This window comes from Symphalangus syndactylus, chromosome 1 (assembly GCF_028878055.3).
Source record: "Symphalangus syndactylus isolate Jambi chromosome 1, NHGRI_mSymSyn1-v2.1_pri, whole genome shotgun sequence".
Classification (NCBI taxonomy): domain Eukaryota; kingdom Metazoa; phylum Chordata; class Mammalia; order Primates; family Hylobatidae; genus Symphalangus; species Symphalangus syndactylus.
In genome coordinates, this window is record NC_072423.2 from 106,435,790 (window position 1) to 106,455,423 (window position 19,634).

Sequence of the window (19,634 nt, forward strand, 5' to 3'; positions counted from 1 at the left end):
AATTGGACTTCATCAAAATTAAAACCTTTTGTTCTTCAAACAGCATCATCCAGAAAGCAAAAAAGACAACTCACAGAATCGGAGACAATATTGGCAAATCATATATCTTGATAAGGGACTTGTATCTGGAATACATAAAAAATTCTTACAACACCATAATAAAAAGACAACCCGATTAAAGATGAACAAAGGATCTAAAGAGACATTTCTCCAAAGAACATATTCAAATGGCCAATAAGCACATAAAAAGAAGCCTTGAAATCATTAGTCATCACAGAAATACAAATCAAAACCACTTCTCACCCTTCTGACAAAAAGTCAGATAAGAAATCAGAACTTACATACATTACTGGTGAGAGTCAAAAATGATGCAGCCACTTTGATAGTTTTTCAAACAGTAAAACACAGAGTTACAATTTGATCCAGCAATTCCATTTCTAGGTATATACCCAAGAGAAACGAAAACATGTATCCACAGAAAAATGTGAGTGTTCTTAGCAGCATTATTCATAATAGGCAAAAAGTTAGAAGCAACCCAAGTGTCCATCAACAGATGAATGAACAAAATGTAGTATTTATGTACAATGGAATATTATTCTGCCATAAAAAGAAATGAATACTGATATATGATACAAATGGAAAAATCTTGAAAGCATTGTGCTAAGTGAAATAAGCCAGTCACAAAAGCTCACATATAATATGATTCCATTTATCTAAAATATCCAGAAAAGGTAAATCTATAGGGACAGAAAGATCAGTCGCTGCTTAGGGGTGGGATGAATGTTGGGACAAGGGGATGATAGCCAAAGAGTACAGGGTTTCTTTGTGCGGTGATGAAAATGCTCTACAATGTAATGGTGATTGACGGCTGCAAATATCTGTGAATACACTAAAACCACTGAATTGTACACTTTAAACAGGCAAATTGTATGTTATGTGAATTGTATCTCAATAAAGGGGTTAGGAAAAATTATAGCAGCTCTCTGAGTGATCTTGATCAGTAAGTGACTGAGATGAGAGCCTCTGCTCCAACCTCTGGTGTCCAGAGGCTCCCCAGGTTGTCTCTCTACAGCACAAAAGGTTACTGCTTCCTGATGCTGTCCATGGACTGAGTCAGTTCTAGGTTTTGAGAACTGCTCTTTTGTTTGGGACAAATACATTGAGCATCATCCAGAAAATTAGCTGCGTGATGACCCAGCTTCATCTGCTTTTCAGATTAAACACTAAAGCCAGCCTCCCACTGCTGGGCCAAGACACTCTTCCCTTGGCTCTCAGGAAGGGAGATGGTGCCGGTCCAGTACTTCTGACAGAGTTGCCTCATCTTGGTTCCCCAGAGTGTTATAATGTGAGAAAGGCCAGGAAGAACTGCACTAGCGCACTCACTAAATATCAGCCTTTGCACATGTAATGAACTTCAGTCCGAAGTATCTATGCAGAAGGATACTGGAACCACTAGGAAGTTAACTTGCACTTTTGTAAGACAAGCTTTGTCTCCACCGGCCCCTTTAGTTTCCACAATATTGCAATCTGCCATCTTAAGAGGTTTTATTCTTAATGCAGACACAGCTTGATATAATAGGTGTGTTCAAACTCTTTGCTTCACTTCTTGGCTGGCACTGCTCTGGCCCCAGCGGCCTTAACGTAGCCATTCAGGGCCAGCATAATGTTGTACTTTTCAACCAACCAAGTTAATACTCGCTGCCCGTTTAAAATCAGATCTTGGTCTCCATCCTTTGTCAACAGGACATCTGACTTAGATTTCTGTCAGCTGAGCTAATATAAACCAAATCCCTTCAGACACAGAGTATGAAACAATTCCTGCTAAGTTGGCCATCCATTATACAGAAATATATGCCACAGCCCTGGAAATGGGAGATAAGGCTCTTTCTGGCATAAGCTGAAAGTATATTACATATCTCCTACGACTAAGCTATTTATTAGGGAAAGGCACTGCTTAGAACAGGAAAAGATATTATCATTGCCGCTGTGTTGCCTGAAAAGGAGGCAAGGCTCAGAAAATACTCCCTACCGCACTGCTGAACGGTCTGACTTCTTCATCTCTAATTCACTCTGGGGTGGGGCTGTTAATCTATAGATTTTGATTATAGGAAAAGAGCCATCCCTGCCTCTCAAACACTGGTGTCACCCAGAGCACTGTGAGATGGTGGAGGGTGAATGGGATTAGCGCGTCACCCAGATTGCATTTGGGCTGGAAGGCAGTTCGGGCCTACTCACATCTCTGTGAACTCTGCTTTCTTACAGCCCCTGCCTTGCTAAGAAGTCATTGCTGTTAACACCAGGACACTGACCTCTCATCTTAGAAACCGGTCCCTGGGGAGCCTCTTTCTCAGTGATGACTCCACGAGTGTGAAATGGCTGGCCTTCACAACATGTGGCAGATTTCACAGGTGTAGGCATTTCATGTCTCCCCAAAGGGCACCCATCTGTCAACTGAGGACAGTTGGCACCTAGAGGCCCCTCCCTGCAGGCAGACATGCACAGAGCATGTTCGCCACCACGCCTTCCGTGTGCAGGTTGCATGACAGTTGGCACCTAGAGGCCCCTCCCTGCAGGCAGACATGCACAGAGCATGTTCGTCACCACGCCTTCCGTGTGCAGGTGGCACTCGGGCCCCCACACCCCGTAAGGTTCTTAGGTTTCCACCCTCATCCCCTGAGTCCCTTTTTTTCCCCTCAATTTCTCAAGGGACATATACTTGTTAATTCCTCACATTAGCTACTAAATGTCATTTTCAAATATTCTATACAGAATCCATATTTACAGGCTGAAGATGGTTTTTCCTATATAAGTAAAAAAATAACCACCAAACTCCAAGTCTTCTTCCCTGTTTTATTAACTCAAGTGACACCTGGGAGGGGAAAAAATGGTTGAAAAATGTCAAAAGATATTTCACATCTTGACAGTTGAAACAACTTCTGGTAGTATCTCCTTCATCGAACTCCTCAGAATGAGCTACAGAGGAAAAGAAACCCAAAACTCTAGAATAAAATGTGTCAGGATAAGCAGAGAGCATTTCTGGAATCAGGTTATCAAGAATATCAGGCACAAAAACAGTGAGTCGGGTGGCTGAGGCCAAGAGGAGCCTACAGCTGCTCCCAGATGACTGGCCCAGGTCACACAGGTGCCGGGTGCATGAAGAAGACTCCAGGACTCTGTGTGACCCCATGTCGGTGCTTCTCAGAGGGGCACTTCTCAGACACTGGGGGGAACCCCAGGTGCTTGCCCTTGCTCTCCCTCTCTCTCTCTCCCCTTTCCTCATCCCTCACTTCCCCCACCCTCTCTCTACCATTCCTCGCCATTCTTTCTCTCAGGTAGCTTCTCCCCATCATGCTGTAGGGGTCTCAGGCCTTACAGAACTCTCACAGGAGTTGGCTAACTTGTCCAAAAGGGAGGGGCGGGATGGGACCCCAACCATCACTCGTAACCATGCTGACACACAGTGTTAATCTCGGCTCTGCATTTAGCAGGGGAAGATTCCATCCCCATCCCCGGCCCTGTTTTAATGTAAAGAAGCCTCTGCAGATGTGGTCAGTCCCTGAAAATATTCCATTCACGATATGTATGGGAGCCCACTGTGCTTTGTCGGAAAGACAGCAGGAAAGCCCAGCCCCAGAATGACTCCTCCAAGCACCAGGGGTTCTGAGGGCTGCAAAGCTGAGGTAGATGGCTGACCTCTTGTGCTAGGATGCCCAGGGCAACTTTAGGCTCATCCTCAGCCCAGTGGGGTCCTGGTCCACTGGCTATGAGACAGCCCAGGAAGCCTTGTCAGCCAACTTCCAAGGGCATGCAGACCAAGGAGGGAGGCAGGGTTGGAGCAACAGGAAGGTGAGCCCAAGGCAAGGCAGCCAAGGGGGCATCAGGGGACATGAGCTGAGGCCTGGATGCCCTGTGAGGCTCAGGAGTCCCCTCAGAGAAGAGGCAGAACCTCTGTTGGGCATGAAGAGAAGACGCACATTTACCTACGGCTGAGGTCACTGTCAGTAAACCACGTTGTACTGTAGTTGAAGGAACGCAACAGCTCTATACCTGGGTGATACTCAGTGTTTACAGCCTGTGCAGCAGGTGGGCACAGCCTATGGTCTGCGATGCTGACTCCTCAGTTGTGGGGAGCGGCTGGGATGGACAAGAGGCGCTGGGGCGAGGGTCTTGGAGCTATGTCATTTACCAATCACACACATTGTTTCAATATCTGAACCACTAGCATACCCACACCAATGCTTCCTGGCTGAGGTCAGCCTGTGCTGCAGGAACTGTCATTAAGAACTAGCCATGGCTACACTCTAATCTGGCTTTGACCAGGCGGATCCAGGAAAACCTTTCCTCTTCATCAATGAGGAGCAGCCTGGGGGTTGGGCTTCTCCCAAGCCACTGCTCGAGGGGAGTCTCTTCTTGCCCACTTAAGCAAGGCAGCTAGGACAACAGGCAGACCTGGATCCAAATTCACACTTGGAGAAGTAACTAACCTTCTTGAGCCTGAGTCTTCTCATCTGTAAGGTGGTTTGTGAAAGAGCAAATCACCACCACCCAACTCTGCCTTTTTTGGGGCTCCCACTCCTGCAGGGGGAACCTTCCACTATCTCACTAGTGCTGGTCTATCACAGGTACCCCGACTGGTCCTGAGCCTGGAGCCCCAACAGACAGACCTTCATCACCTCTTCATCTGGATTTTGGGGGCACTTTGTCGTGCTAATTCCCTTCCTCCCACTCTGCCTTTGATAGCAGTGAGTACAGAACATGAAAATCTACCCCAGAAAAGTCTCTGAAAGTCAGTTCTGATCCAATTTCCCCACATCCAGCCTGGGACTTGAATAAAGTAGACACGGGTGAAGATGTGGCCACGTGGACTCAACTGCTGGGGCTCTGCTTCAAAGCACTGGTGGGCAACCAGACTTGGAACCCAGAGACTTTTAACTCCAGTCTGAGAGTTATGCACCCTCAATCTCTCTAGGCCATTTTATTGATCTCTAAGATGTGGATTAGTCCACCTGCCAGATGATAAAGTAACGGTGTGTTGCATCTCTATGCCTATGGAGACATGCAAATATCTATATGTGTGGGCATGAAACAGCACAGCAGCAGTTGTTGAAGTGGAAACCACTCAAGAATTGTTCCACCACCGTGAAGTGAGGGTGGAAAAAAGAAAAACATCAGAAATGTACAGAAATACCTCTGTCACTTAAGAATGAAGGGAGAGTTCAGACAGTGGCACTTTGGAGATGATGAAATGGCACTGCCACACGGGGCAGCCTGTGATGTCTTCAGAAATAAGAAAGGTCATCAACTCATTTGTAGTAGAAACCCACCTATCTGAGGTGTGAACTTTCAAATGTCATCTTAAGGAACTGGTGGCCCTGAGCAGAGAACATCCCTGAGAGAGGGCATCTTATCCCCAAAGCCCACCTGTGCTGTTGTCAGGCATTCATCAGGTAGTGAAGATGGCCTACAAGGAACCCCTGGCCCAAACCCCCAATGACACATGTCCCTGATGCAGGTCAGGCTCCAGGATGTGGCCTTTGACAATGGGACTAAGCAGAGGAGACTGGCTGCTGCACTCTTGGCCACTTAGCCCTGGGCCTCCCGTCTCGAGGGTCCACTGAGGCCCAGGAACAGGTGCTTCACAAAGTCGTCTTGAAAGTTCTCTGTCAGTGAGAGAACAAATGGGACTGCACAGTCACTTCTTGAGACAAGAAAACCTCACTTCTAATCCCAGTTTCCAGCGTGACCCTTGGAAGCATTGACATATTTTTTTCCCAAGTGCAGAATGTTCTTTGTACTTGAGGGAGGGCATTCCCATGTCTGTGACACCCGTCGGCAGATGATCAGAGTATCATAGAATCATTTTAGAGGGAAACCATTTCTCTTTTCCCAGGCCAACATCATTCATCTTAAAATAACTACTGCCACCATAAGGACACAGTATGATACTTAACACAATCTCCTGCAAAGGTAGCATCTGCACTGACTGCCAGAAACAACTTACTTGGGCGTTCTCCTACCTCTAACAAAACTACTGTTGGCCATTTTCACCACAAAGCAGAGAAAGCTAGCACCTGGGAAGCCATTAACAATTTACATGCAGGCGTATTTCCTTTTATCAGATAGCTGTGTCCTCTGAACAATTAACTTGTAGATGGGCAGATTTGTAACTCAACTTCTTTAGTTCTTTCATTTTTAATTACTAAAAAAGCAGCACATGTTCCTCATAAAATATTCAAACTGAACAGAAGGGTAGAAAGTGGAAAGTCAGCGCTATTAATTTCCTGAACATCTCTCCAGAAATCTGCATATACAACCACTTATATCCTCTCTGTTTCTCTCTCTCTCTCTCTCTCTCTCACACACACACACACACACGGATTTTACTATGCATTTTCTTCTGCATCTTTTCTTGTGCATCTTTGTCACTTGCTGGGCACCTTTGGGACCTTTCTCTTGAGCACAGGGTGTTCCAGCTCAGCAGAATCTCTTGGTCCTAGGAAACACCCATACCTTCTGAGACGTTCCATGATAAAAGGATGCCATAATCAAGTAAGTTAGGGAAAAGCTGATCAATCAAATTGAACCGCTTTCTTTTTCTACAGTAGAAATTCATATTCCTTGAACATCTCAGGTAGATAGTGGAATGGCACAAGTGGTAGATTCTCCAAGGCATCACCCTCCCTTATTTCAACCCGAAACATTCTGTGAAGGACTACTTACCAATAGCTTGTGTGATGTGTTCTCTCCCATTGCAATATTATCCACCTCCCACGCCACCCCAGCCCCTGGCTAAATTATTTCCTACCCATCCTTCAGATGGCAGCAGAGCTAAGTGTCCTCTGCCCGTGGCCACCCCTACCTTCCCAGTTCAGCCCAGGCTGAGCTGCTGTGGGATACACTCTTACTGTACCACAACCCTTTCCTCCACAGCATTTGCTCCGGGTGCATCATATGCCCAGCTGTGTGCTGACTTCCCGCCTGCCTTCCCACTGACCTGTAAGCTCCAAGAGAACATGGGCAGAGTCTGCTCATCTCTCACCACATCTCCTCACACCCATGCGGCGTCTGGCATGCTAGAGGTGCTCCACGAATATTTATTAAATCAACAGATGGTGGCAGTGTCCCACAGAACCCAGCTCTGCAAATGCCATTCCAGTTGCTACAGTGGAGGAATTCACTTGTCCTAAACACACTGCAGTGAATTTTCTGGCAAGGAGAAGAGCCTTTTTCCATTTGGAATCATCATCACCTCCTTACTCACTTCTCTTAGACATATTTTGGTATGGCAAGTTTGCAGGATTAAATGTGGAACTGTCTCATTCCCAACAGAAATATCCCCTATGTGTGAGCAGTTGGTACCCATTGGCATTCTGATGCAGAATTTACCTCCCATTTTTAAAACGACTCTTTGCTGCAACATTATTTTCATAAAGGGAAGAAATTGGAAGTGTTTATGTAAAATAAGACTAGTTTTCATTTATGATGGATTTTCATATGCTGAGATGAAAATAGCACAATTTGACAAAAACAGGGCCTTCCATTTGCCGCACATATAAAGTGTGCATATAAACAGGCATGATGGCCGGGTGCAGTGGCTGATGCCTGTAATCCCAGCACTTTGGGAGGTCAAGGCGGGTGGATCACTTGAGGTCAGGAGTTCGAGACCAGCCTGGCCAACATGGTGTCTCTACTAAGAATACAAAAATTATCTGGGCATGGTGGTGCGCACCTGTAAATTCAGCTACTTGGGAGGCTGAGGCAGTAGAATCACTTGAACCCGGGAGGCAGAGGTTGCAATGAGCTGAGATCGCACCACTGCACTCCAGCCTGGGTGACAGAGCAAGACTCCATCTCAAAACAAACAAACAAACAAACAAAAAACAAACAAAAAAAACCCAGGCATGACATAGCTAGCTGAAAACTCAGCCATCAGGGTGGTGGAGATGCACAGCATAGGGAGGCAGTGTAGAGCCCAGGTGGTTCTAAAGGCAAAGCATTGGGCTTGCATGCTGATTGCCCACTTTGCTAGCCAAGTGATTCTGAACAAGTCTCTAAGCCTCAGTTTTCTCACCTCTAAAGTGGGAATTAATAACGGTTCCTGCTTCAGTGAGTTCGGGTAGGATTGCATTGTATGAGATCATATTGTGCCTGGAACCATAAAAATGTTACCTGAAGGAAAAGAAACTGATGGAGGAATCAGTTGACTAATGCACAGGTGAATGTCTCTAAGGTCAATGAGTAGATAGTGTGTTCTGGACAGAAGTTTCCATCAGCTTGGATTTGGGAAGAGTACAAGAGTGTAAAAAATGAAAAGATTTTCTTTATGTCCCTGGAAGCTATTGCTTCCAAACAGCTGAGGGCCCCCAGGTCCTTCTAAGAGTTCCCAGCAAAAGGAAAGCAGAGCATTACTAGAAGCCTGATATGGTTTGGCTGTGTCCCCACCCAACTCTCATCTTGAAATCCCATGTATTGTGGGAGGGACCTGGAGGGAGGTAATTGAATCATGGGGCAGGTTTTTCCCATGCTGTTCTCGTGATAGTGAGTAACTCTCACAAGATCTGATGGTTTTATAAGGAGGAGTTTCCCGGCACAAGCTCTCTCTTTGCCTGCTGCCATCCATGTAAGATGTGACTTGCTCCTCCTTGCCTTCCACCATGATTGTGAGGCCTCCCCAGCCATGTGGAACTGTAAGTCCATGAAACCTCTTTTTCTTCCCAGTCTCAGGTATGTCTTTATCAGCAGTGTGAAAACGGACTAATACAAAGCCTTACAGCCTTTCACTGACATACACACCACGAACATACTTGACTGCCACTACAGGCTGCAATACTTGCTGCTGCAATTTTCACGGTGCTGAAGGTGGCTCCACCCTTCTCCTTCCCAGGCAAAACAAAGAAAGCAAGTGCTTGATCGTGAAGTTATCACAGAAGTGACCTTGACACCTCTCTAAGCCATTTTTTAAAAATAAATCACCTACAAACTCCAGCTTCCTACTATTACTGTAACCTTTCACAAATGTCGTGGCACCAGGGTGAAATAAAACACTATTAGTAAACATTCCTGCTCCTGGCACCACCTTTCAGAATTTCTCTAGCCTAGGTGCAGCTCCTATCCAACTGCAAGACTCCAACTGGATTCCCATTCCTTTGAAAAAAAGAGATTAAAAATACAAACAAATTAGATCCTGAAAGTAATTACTTCATTAGGTATACATCTAAAATTACTGTCTTCAGAAACAAACAAGAATCAAAATTTAAATACAATAAGAGTTGACAGAACCAACAAGCAGATAAAACAACAACCATTTGTGATGGCCTGTAATCAGTTCAATTCAACGACATCCTTAGAAGCGCATTTCTATTCCAGGTCCTCTGCTATGGTCCCTAGGGAATGAAAAAAACACAGCCCCTGCCTCCAAGTTCAAGGGAGGAGAGTGCAGTGAAAAAGAAACTGCTGAAAAATGTGATGAATAATCTATCAGAAGGAGAGACAAAACCCCCACAGGGGGGCATAAATGAGGGGGCAGAGGATGGTTCTGGAGAGGAGGGCTAGGGCCAGAGGGAAATACAGAGCAGCTGTGGAGCCGGGCTCTCAGGAAAGGACAGGTCTTTCCAGAATGGAGAAAGGACAGTACCCTCGGCAGGAGGTCAGAGCCTAAGCAAAGGTCTTCAGAGAGTCTGCAGTCCTGGGGTCTAGCATGACCAGGAAGAGGGGGAATGGGGTAGCCAGGAAAAGAGAGCAGTAAACCAGAGCTGGTTTGTGAGCATGTTTGCACTTCATTCTACAAACAGGGCTGAACAGAAGGAAGGGGTCTGGGCTTGGGAAAGAGCATCCCCTGCATGTTTTTGGCAGGACAGTGATGGTAACCCATCTGGTTTGCTGGGAGCTGAGTCAGTGTGAGGAATCAATCTGTATCAAATTCCTCCATGTGGCAGGTGTTCTGCTGGATGCTGCACCTTCACTTTCTTTAATGCTCAAAATGACAATTTACATCTTACAGATGAAGAAACAGAGGCCCCAAGAGTGAAATGCCCTTTCTAGTCCACCATGCTGATACTCATAGCATTGGATGCAAGTCCAGGCCTGTCACTCTCCAAAGACTCCTTGATAGCTCTGGGAAGAGCTCCATGGCAGACAAGAACAGAGATGATGGGGATGGCAACGGACAGTGACCCAGGTGAAAAGGGAACCAGGGGACAGTGTTTCAGAGAGCCTTAGGCAGGAAGCATAAACTCTTTTCTCACTTGGATTTTGGGAAAGAATCACCTGTACCTAAAGTGATGCCTTTGAGTTTTGCCCCAGGTAACCTCCCTGGACCTGACTCTAGAACAGAGGCTGTGGAAGAACTGCCTTGGAGAATGGTGGTCCCCACTGCTTCTATAACATATGGGGTCATTGCCAATGAGATAATGCACTGAAAGTCCTCACTACGGAGCATGGCTGTTGGTAAGTAATCCACTCATCCATCCATCCATCCATCCATCCACTCACCCACCCACCCTTCATCCAACCATTCATCCATCCATCCATCTCCTCACCTACCCATCCATCCATCCATGTACTCACCCACCCTTCATCTATTCATCCATCCATCCATCCATCCCCCCACCTACCCATCCATCCATCTACCTATGCATGTATCCATCCATCTATTCATCCATCCATCCATTTATCCATCCATCCATCCACCTACTCATTCATGAAATGCAACTTCCAGGCTAAACATAAGCCTAAGCATAGGACTGACGAGCCACAAAGGGCCAAATCACACCTTCCTTCTACTAATACAACCTCTGAGAAAATACAAACACAAACCTATGCATACACAAATATACATCTCTGCAGACTTACGTTTATGTGCATCTGTGTCACATACACATGCAGAAGTATGGAGGCATTGCAAATAGACTTGAACTCAGCCACTCAACTTGTGAATTTTAAGTCAGGGATAGTTATTTTGCCATATAAAATATAATTTCCAAACTAGAAGAGAAAAACTATGAGTAATTTGGGATGACAGCTGTGGAGTTACTTCAGTGGCACTATCTTGTATGTTTCTTACCAAATGCCTTAGTCCTATTACGCTCACATTGCTGGAATAGGGGTTCCTGGAATCCAAACTACATCTTGGGAAAGCTTCCTGGGCCTTGCTGAGGACTGTAGGTACCAACAGACCATGAGGGAGGAGGTTCTTGAGTGTTATTTCTCTAGGTCCAGAGCAATGTGCTCTGGCGTAATTCCTCTGATCTTGACTCCCAATACCAAGTTATGGCCATATCATCATCACATTCCATTAGGACTGGGAGACAACAAGGAAGCAAGATTGGAGCCTAATCCAAATGCTTCCGTTCAGAATCCCGAGAAGAAAATCCATTTCAAGTTGGAATTTGTTTCTGACATCCTGGGGTCAGTCACTCTTGTTCACTTATGTGCGTGTGCTCTCTCTCTCCCTCTCTCTCAAACACACACACACACACACACACACACACACACGTGTGAAGGGAAAAGAAACAAAGGGAAAGAAAAAAATTTTAAACAGCTTTTTATAAGGTTTGTGAGCCTTCGTGCACATCAACTAGCTCTCGGAAAACAACATTTTAATGATTTCCGTGTAAACGAATCAGAAACATATGGATTAAATTTTCCTTGAAATATACACATGTAATTAAGGGGAAAAGTGCTTGGCAAAATGCGTTTTGTGTTTTATCAAGCTCAACATTTGAAAAATAGGTTGAGACATCTGACAAATCCAAATTCAGCAACCCTGCCCATCCCTCCAGCAGCCTGCATACTCTGCTCCTAAGCAGGGGACCCAATGCCATCTCACCAGACTTCTGCCCTTTTCTTGGGCTTTTTAGAAGAACCTATTGGATTGTAACAGACAGATTGATTTCTCATGCTCTGCAGTGGTGGTTACAGGTCTTCCCTTTCCTGGAGCTCTTTTCATTTTCAGGGGCTGGACCCTGCGCACAGTGTAGCTTTGCAGCCCAGTTTTTCCAGCCTGACTGGGTGCCCTGCTGGGGAAGTCTAAAGGATGAAGAAGTGGTCTAGCCTGTGTCCTGCAATTCACACCTCCCCTTCACCTCTGCCAGTTCAGCCTACCTCTCCCGGATGTCCTCCGTTACTGGGGGAATAAGAGGAATTGAGATTGGGTTACTTCCTACGTCTTTTCTTCCTCTGTGCAAGAACAAAGTGAAAAGAGTGTTTTGATTGTAATCTATATTCATTCCCTTACCTTGCAACAAGTATTTATTGAGCATCTACCATGTGCTGGGTATCATGCTGGGGTTCCCACCTTCATGGGGCTGATGTGCTCACTGGAGCTTGCTCTCTAGGACCCCAGGCCCAAGGGCTCTCACCTTAGCCATCCAGTCTTGGCCCCTGTGCCATTCTTCTCTGGATTTTCTCCAAACCAGGCCCTGAACGCCGCCTCCCTCTCCCTCTTCTTCAGTGTGAGTAGGAACCAGTATTCTTCAGTGGCCCTCTTCCTGGCAAAGCTGTAAGCCATATTTCACCTGTCACCATCCTGTTCATGACCTCCTGATGGCTCCCACAGCCTCTCACCACCTGGCCAGCCCTTCCAGGCTCCATAACTGCCTTTCTGACTTCCACAAAGGAGCAGTTATTCCCACTGCTGCTGCCACTTCAGCTGGGATCTGCCCAACTTGCCCCACTCCACAGTCCCCTTAAACAACAAGCTCCCTCAGTCTTGGACTTACAGTACCTACTCACCTGGTAAAGGCCCCCCTTTTAATGCCATCACCTGGGTGATCAGGTTTCAACATACAAATTTTGGAAGGACACAAACATTCAGACCACAGCACTTGAGTCCTGGGTGGACATCATGTGTCATCCACCCCTCTAAGTGTTTAATCCTCAGCACAACCCCCGAGGCAACTCACTATGATTGTCATCTCCAGCTTAGGGATGAGGAAAATGAGGCACAGGTATTGTATGCAGTCACAGATGTGACAGTGGGGCAACCCTGGGGGCAGTGGGTCCTTGTCAGGTTGGATCTGGGTGTGACTCTGGCCCCAGCCTCCCTCCATTCCCAGACACTTCCAGGCCTTATTCTTTAGCTTTCCTGAAGAGTCTGTGGGCCACCCAGTCTCCTTTCAAAAAGTTTCTTTGCTATCAGCCAGGTTCTGTTTCTGTTGCTTATAAGAACCATGAAAACACCACAGCCCTGGATGACGTCTCATAGCCCAGGAGGCACAGGCGTCAGTGGCCTCCACGCCAACCAACATCTGGGAAAAACTCATCTGTAAAGAGCATGGGCAGGGGTAAAGGGGGCACAAGGCTGCATCTGCAGGGTCCTCTGCCCTCACAGAACCTAAAGTAGAGAAGGAAAGACTGCATGCTCTGCATTCACAGAACAGAGCAATGCTAGAGCAGAGGAATAAACAAAAGTCACTTCCATCACACAAGACAAAAGGAATCAAGGAGGTTATATTTGAGCTGGTTTCTAAGAATGGGCATTAGGACAAGCAGGAAAGGACGGACAGGGATAATAGGAATAAAAACAGTGAAATAAACTACAATGGTAAGAGGAAGGTGTGTTCAGTGAACAAAAGCGGGGTCTCACCTGGGTGGACAGAGATGAAAAATGGAAATGAAGGAATAGGTTGAGAGCACAGCATTTTCTTTCACACACATTCACATATTTACAAACACACATGCACAGACCTGCCCATAGAGAAAAACACATACATATAAGGTGTATGTGTATATGTACCTGCATGTGTGTATGTGTGTGTGTGTGTGTGTGTGTATATATATGTATATATATAATGTGTATATAAACTTTACAGCACTTCAGTCGAGAAAGTCCTTAAAAGAGTTCAGCTTTATCTGAATTCTCTGCCAGATCATCAGCAGTTCTCGCAAAAGCATCCTGCCTCTTGCTTTACTCAGAGGATATGGAGTCATTTACAGCTCTAAAGGTATCAGCCATTCATCTTCAAAGTCTCCGAAATAGTAAGACTCACAGGCTGGGGATGCCAGAGCAGCCACTCAGCAAACATCTGCTGAAGGAGTTTCATGAAAAAAGCTGCTGCATCAGGCACCCTGAGGGCCCTGAGATGCATTTCTAAGGACTCTATGAATATGCCTCTTTGAGTTCCCATGGGCACAGCTTGCCCACATCACCAACTTTGAAGCTGCAGTCTCTTTCAGTGTTCAAGAGAAAGGCACCTCAACCAGAGAGGAAAGCACGAACCCGGCTGAGCAGCCTAGTTGCCAGGCCCGCCCACGGAGGCAGAAAGCAGATTGTAGAAAGCAGGTAGAGTTTACCAGCTAGTTTCATCTAGGACTAAAAATTATACCCCAGAACACAGATCACAGAAGCTCCTAGGCAAGTATCAAACCACTTTCGTATATGCCCACAGAAGTCCACGCAGCTAGGAGAGAATGACCTTGTATTGGTTTTCTTTGTTGGGGATAAGATTTCCAACCCAAAAACAGCACAGCCAGTGACCAATCTCCGAGCATTTGTTTTGAGTACGTCATCAATAACTAGATCTGAGCTGGAGGGCCTTCTTAACATAAAATATATTTCTGCAGCTTGAAAAGGAAAAAAAAAAAAAAAAGGCTGTTAGGGGCTGGTTTGAATTAGGTAGAGTGGAGACAGGAATTTGCCGGAAGTCCCTGCCTCTCCTCTGCCCTTAGGCAGTGATTCACTGCCTGGCTGAGACAAGACAGAACACTTGGCTGACCCTGGTCCATGCCCCACAGCCTGGCTGGGTGACAATGGACTGGGCAGAGGTGATGGGCAGATCCCAGGAGGGCTGCTGAGGATGACTTTGAATATCATTATCTACCTCCCATGGCTCAAGAAATCTGACGATCTCTGAAGATTCTGTCTAGGGATCATTACAAGCATGATTCCATAGCCTGGGTGATCAGTGGTGGTGTGGGTCCCTTACGTGCTACTACCATTAAAAGGCACAATTATGCCTTTAAAGCTAGAGGTGCAATAAAATCTCTATAATGGTGTTAATGGCTCAAGAAACCTTGAAGCGGCTGTCATATTTTAAAAGATCATTCTGAATTGTTTTATGTCTGAAATTGCTCTGTAAAATCATGTTAATGTTTCGTCTTCAGTTGGGAATATATTGAATGCCAAGAAGATGGCTTTCTTTTGGCCACATTGCACAAAAAGGGGCAGTTTCATTTAGGATTTCATCTGCTGACAGGATCATTCTAGAGAACTAAACTCCACTAAACGAAGCTGAGCTCAGCCCTCTATGTCTTGGTTCCATTTGTTTCTAAGGAAGAGTCCAAAGTAAAGAGTAGGGTAGAGGATATGGCCCAGTCCAGAGCCCTCTAGGATTTGTTTAGATTGACATCACTTTCTCTAAGAGGAAAAAAGAAAAAAAGATGAACTGTGGCCCTGCCCACGTGAAGAAGTAGACAGGTCCCATCCTTGGCACTCCCACTGTCCCCTGGCTGTCCACACTATGGCCAATATGTGATACATGGTGTTCTAATTATCTCATTATCTGTTCCCCAAATGAACTGTGAACCCCTTGAGGGAGGGGCTGCATCTGATTCACCTCAGAATCCCCAGTAACTATCAGAACAGTTAATGAACGGGGTACTGCCTCCACTGACTCTTAAGGATTGGTAACAGGTAAACCAGGAAAAAGAGACATTAGGTATCCAACCACAAAGAACACGCATAAGAAAAATGTTTCAGAGACAGTTAGTTGGAATCTCTTTAATCACTGACCAAGCCCCTTAAATAGAGACTTAGAACATTTCAGAAGTGCAATCTGTATTCATGTTATTTTCCAATAAAAACAACGGCAGCTAAAATGCACTGCGCACTTTCTGTATGGTACTGCTGTATTAAGGGCTACAGACACATCATTTCATATCCTCTCACTAACCCTCTGAGGGAGGCAGGATCATTATCCCTACTTCACAAATAGGGAAACTGAGCCTCAGAAAGGCAAAGTTGCTTGCTTAAGATCACACAGCCTACAAGAGGAAGAACAGGACTTAAACCCATAGCCCTTGCTCTTGACTACTGAGCTCTTGTATATGATTTGGAAACTGGATGCTGTGATAGAAACTGGCCCCTGATATCTTTGAAACCTTGATGGGAGACAATGTGGCACGCTGTTTACTTTGAAGATCCCATGACTTTCTGGCTTATTTTTCTAGGAGGATAGTTCTTTGTTTAGAAGTTTTTTAGGTATGACCACGTACAGCAAACTACTACTCAATAACAATAGGATAAAGATGCTGAAAACAACTTAAACTCTTTACAAACATCATTCCATTTAGCCCTCAAAACCACCCCCATGAGGTAGATATGATTATTATTCACATCATAAGATGAGAAAATTCAGACCTAAAAAGATGAGGTGATGTGCCCAAGGTCACAGCCAGAAAGAAGTAGAACACACTGTCTGACCAGAGTCCATGCAATGTCAGAGCCCAGTCCTTGGCCGCTATAATCCCAACTGGAATTGGCAGATGGGAACTTTGGGAAAAATAAACTCCAGAGTTCATGTGAAGACTGGATTTGAGGCACACAAGCCTGGAAATAAGGAATTCTGTTAAGGTCCATGCTGCTTTATACTCTGAGAAAAGACCCCAGCTGTTTCCACTGCACCCCTAGGAGCTCTCCAGCCCTTAAATGCCATTCCACAAACGGGAAGAAGAAAACTAAGGTACCACATCAGGGGTCAGCAGGCTACAGCCTGCAGGTTACAGCCAGCCATCTCTTTTTGTAGATAAATTTTACTGGAACACAGCCATGCTGACTGATTTGCATTTGGCTGCTTTTGTGACTGAACAGCAGAAGTGAGTAGTTGCAACAGAGACTCTATGGCTGGCAAAGCCTAAGATATTTACTATCTGGTCCTTTATAGAAACTGCCAACCCCTGTTCTACGTGTTAGAGAGCCTGATGTAAACAACCAGCCAGAGAAACAGCAAGCCCAGAAGCTCCAGGCAGAACAGGTACATGCTTCACCTATCCAGTTGATACCTGACACACTCAGCTTATAACTGTGCTTTTCAAAAAAAATGAAACAAAACAAAACTATATCCCAAACCAGCCAGCCCCTGCTTCTCAACCCCCTGACTCTTCACCTTCTAAAAGGAGCAGCAGCTGGGAGTCTTACCTTTGTTGTACATGTTCGTTGGTACTTGGACGTCACTTAAACTGATGTTCACAGGCAAATTATTAAAATGGTCATTTGGGGCTAAGATGAATTCCTTTCCCAGCTCCAAAAAATTCCCATCTTTGTCCCTTTCATTGATCAGCACAGCATTGAAGTATTCATACTGAAAGACAAAACCAAAAAACATTCCATGTGGCTCAGGGAAGAAGACTGTGAACTCACGTAGACCTGGGCACAGGCCATGTGCCATCCCTTACACTGTGGACCCTGACCTGCTCACATCATCTTTTTATGTCTTATATACTGTCCACGGCTGCTTTTGCATAGGTGAGATAGCATTATATAAATATTTGCCAATGTCACTAAATACTCCTAGAAAACATAAACATTAAGGGGCAACACAGTACTTTCTTAAGTGCATATAGAGAAAACTGCCCTAGAAACATTTTAATTCTTTACATTTTGAAGAGAGACCCTGACTTTATGCAGCCTACATTAAGTTGAAGGAGGCTGAAAATCAGCAAAAAATAACAGGTAAATATATGTCAGATCTTCATGCTTGCTATAGAGAAATAATACAGCAAGGTAAAGGGATTAGCAGTTTCAGAAGGACTGTGTGTTTATACATGGCATTTGAGAAGGTCTCACTGTGATGGCAACACTCAAATAGAGATTAAATGAGGGGAGAAATCCAACTGTGTGGGCATCAGGGAAACATCCAAGAAAGAACAGCAAGGGAAAAGCCCTCAGATGGGAGTGTGCTGGCATGATTTACAAATGGCTATATCATCGTCATCTTGCATATACAGAAGGCTTACTTTGTGTCAGAAATTACTCTAAGTGCTTTTCATGTGTTAACTCATTTGATTTTCCTAACAATGTTATGAGGTGGATTTTATGAGTATTTCTACTTCACAAATGAGAACACTTAGGAACAGAGAATTTATGCATCCTGCAAAAAATTACACAGCTGATAAGGAGAGCCAGAATTCAAATACAGGCAATCTATCTTGAGTCTGTGCTTAAATCTACTGCATGAGATGGCCAATGGCAGGTGTGGGTGGAATTAACAGAGCAGAACCTTAAAATAACTACGATTAATACGCTCTAGAGGCTAATAGAAAAACTGGACAACATGTAAGAACAGATGGGTAATATAAGCAGAGAGGTGGATATTCTATGAAAGAATCAATGTGAAATGCTAGAAATGAAAAACACTGTAACAGAAATGAAGAATACCTTTGCCAGTTCATTAGCAGACTGAACACAGCCAAGGAAATAATTGCAGAGGATGAAGACGTGTCAAAAGAAACTCCCCAAAAAGAAACGCAAAAAGAAGAGAAAATAAAAAGGGAACAGAATATCCAAGAATTGTGAGATAATCACAAAAGGTATAACATATGTGTAATGGGATACGAGACTGAGAAGAATGGAAACTGAAATATTTGAAATAATAATGGCTGAGTATTTTCCAAAATTAATGACAAAAATCAAGCTACAGATCAAGGAAGTTGACAGAACACTGAACACAATGAATATTACAAAGATTTACATCTACACATGTCATATTCAAACTGTATAAAATCAAAGAAAAAGAGAAAATCTTGAAAGAAACCAGAAAGAGGATGGGAGAATCTTACCTGTAGGGGAACAGGGATAAGGATTACATCAAACTTCTCTTCAGAACCCATGCAGGCAAGAAGAGAATGGAGTGAACCACTTAAAAAGTGTTCAAAGAAAGAACCATCAACCTAGAATTCTGTATCCCATGAAATTACCCTTCACAAGTAAAGGAGAAATAAAGACCTTCTCAGGCAAACAAAAATGAAGGAATCTGTTGCAAGTAGACTTGCCTTGCAAGAATTGTTAAAAGTTCTTAAGAGAGAAGCAAAATGATATAGTTTAGAAATTCTCATCTGCATTAAGAAAGGAAGAGTGTTTGGCCAAGCACAGTGGCTCACACTTGTAATCCCAGAACCTTGGGAAACCAAGGCAGGAAGATTGCTTGAGCCCAGGAGTTCATGACCAGCCTAGGCAACATGGTGAAACTCTGTCTCTAAAAAAAAAAAAAAATTAGTCAGGCAAATTAGTCGGTTGAGGCAGCACCCGCCTGTAGTCCCAGCTACTTAGGAGGCTGAACCAGGAGGACCACCAGAGCCTGGGAGGTTGAGGCTGCAGTGGGTCATGATTGTGCCAATGCACTCTAGCCTGAGTGACAGAGTGAGACCCTGTCTTACCAAAAAAAAAAAAAAAAAAAATAGTGTTAGGATTAAATGAAGGTAGATAAAATATTTTGTTATTCTTAACTAATCTAACATATAACAGCTTGTTCAAAATAATAATAGTAATAAATTACTGTCTATGGATAAGTGAAATGAATAATAGCAGTGTTATAAGAAACCGGAGGGAGGAATGTGGAATACTCTGTGCTATGATTTGAATGTGTTCCCTCCAAATTTCAGGTGTTCCAATGTGACAGTAATAAGTGGTATGGTCATTA

At 44.6% G+C, this 19,634-nt stretch overlaps 1 protein-coding gene across 5 annotated transcripts in view; it reads right to left on the bottom strand.

Annotated features, from left to right (window-relative positions):
• The window catches only part of CACNA2D3 (calcium voltage-gated channel auxiliary subunit alpha2delta 3), a 959,332-nt gene that overhangs the window by 567,897 nt on the left and 371,801 nt on the right, over positions 1-19,634 (bottom strand). For all 5 annotated transcript variants that reach the window (XR_010122405.1, XR_010122406.1, XM_055273813.2 and 2 more), the window contains exon 5: positions 17,135-17,297. Coding sequence is in view for 3 of the 5 variants with exons in the window: in XM_055273813.2 (XP_055129788.1) it covers positions 17,135-17,297 (163 nt within the window). In the remaining 2 variants the exon portion in view is untranslated. The remainder of the gene's footprint in view (positions 1-17,134; positions 17,298-19,634) is intronic.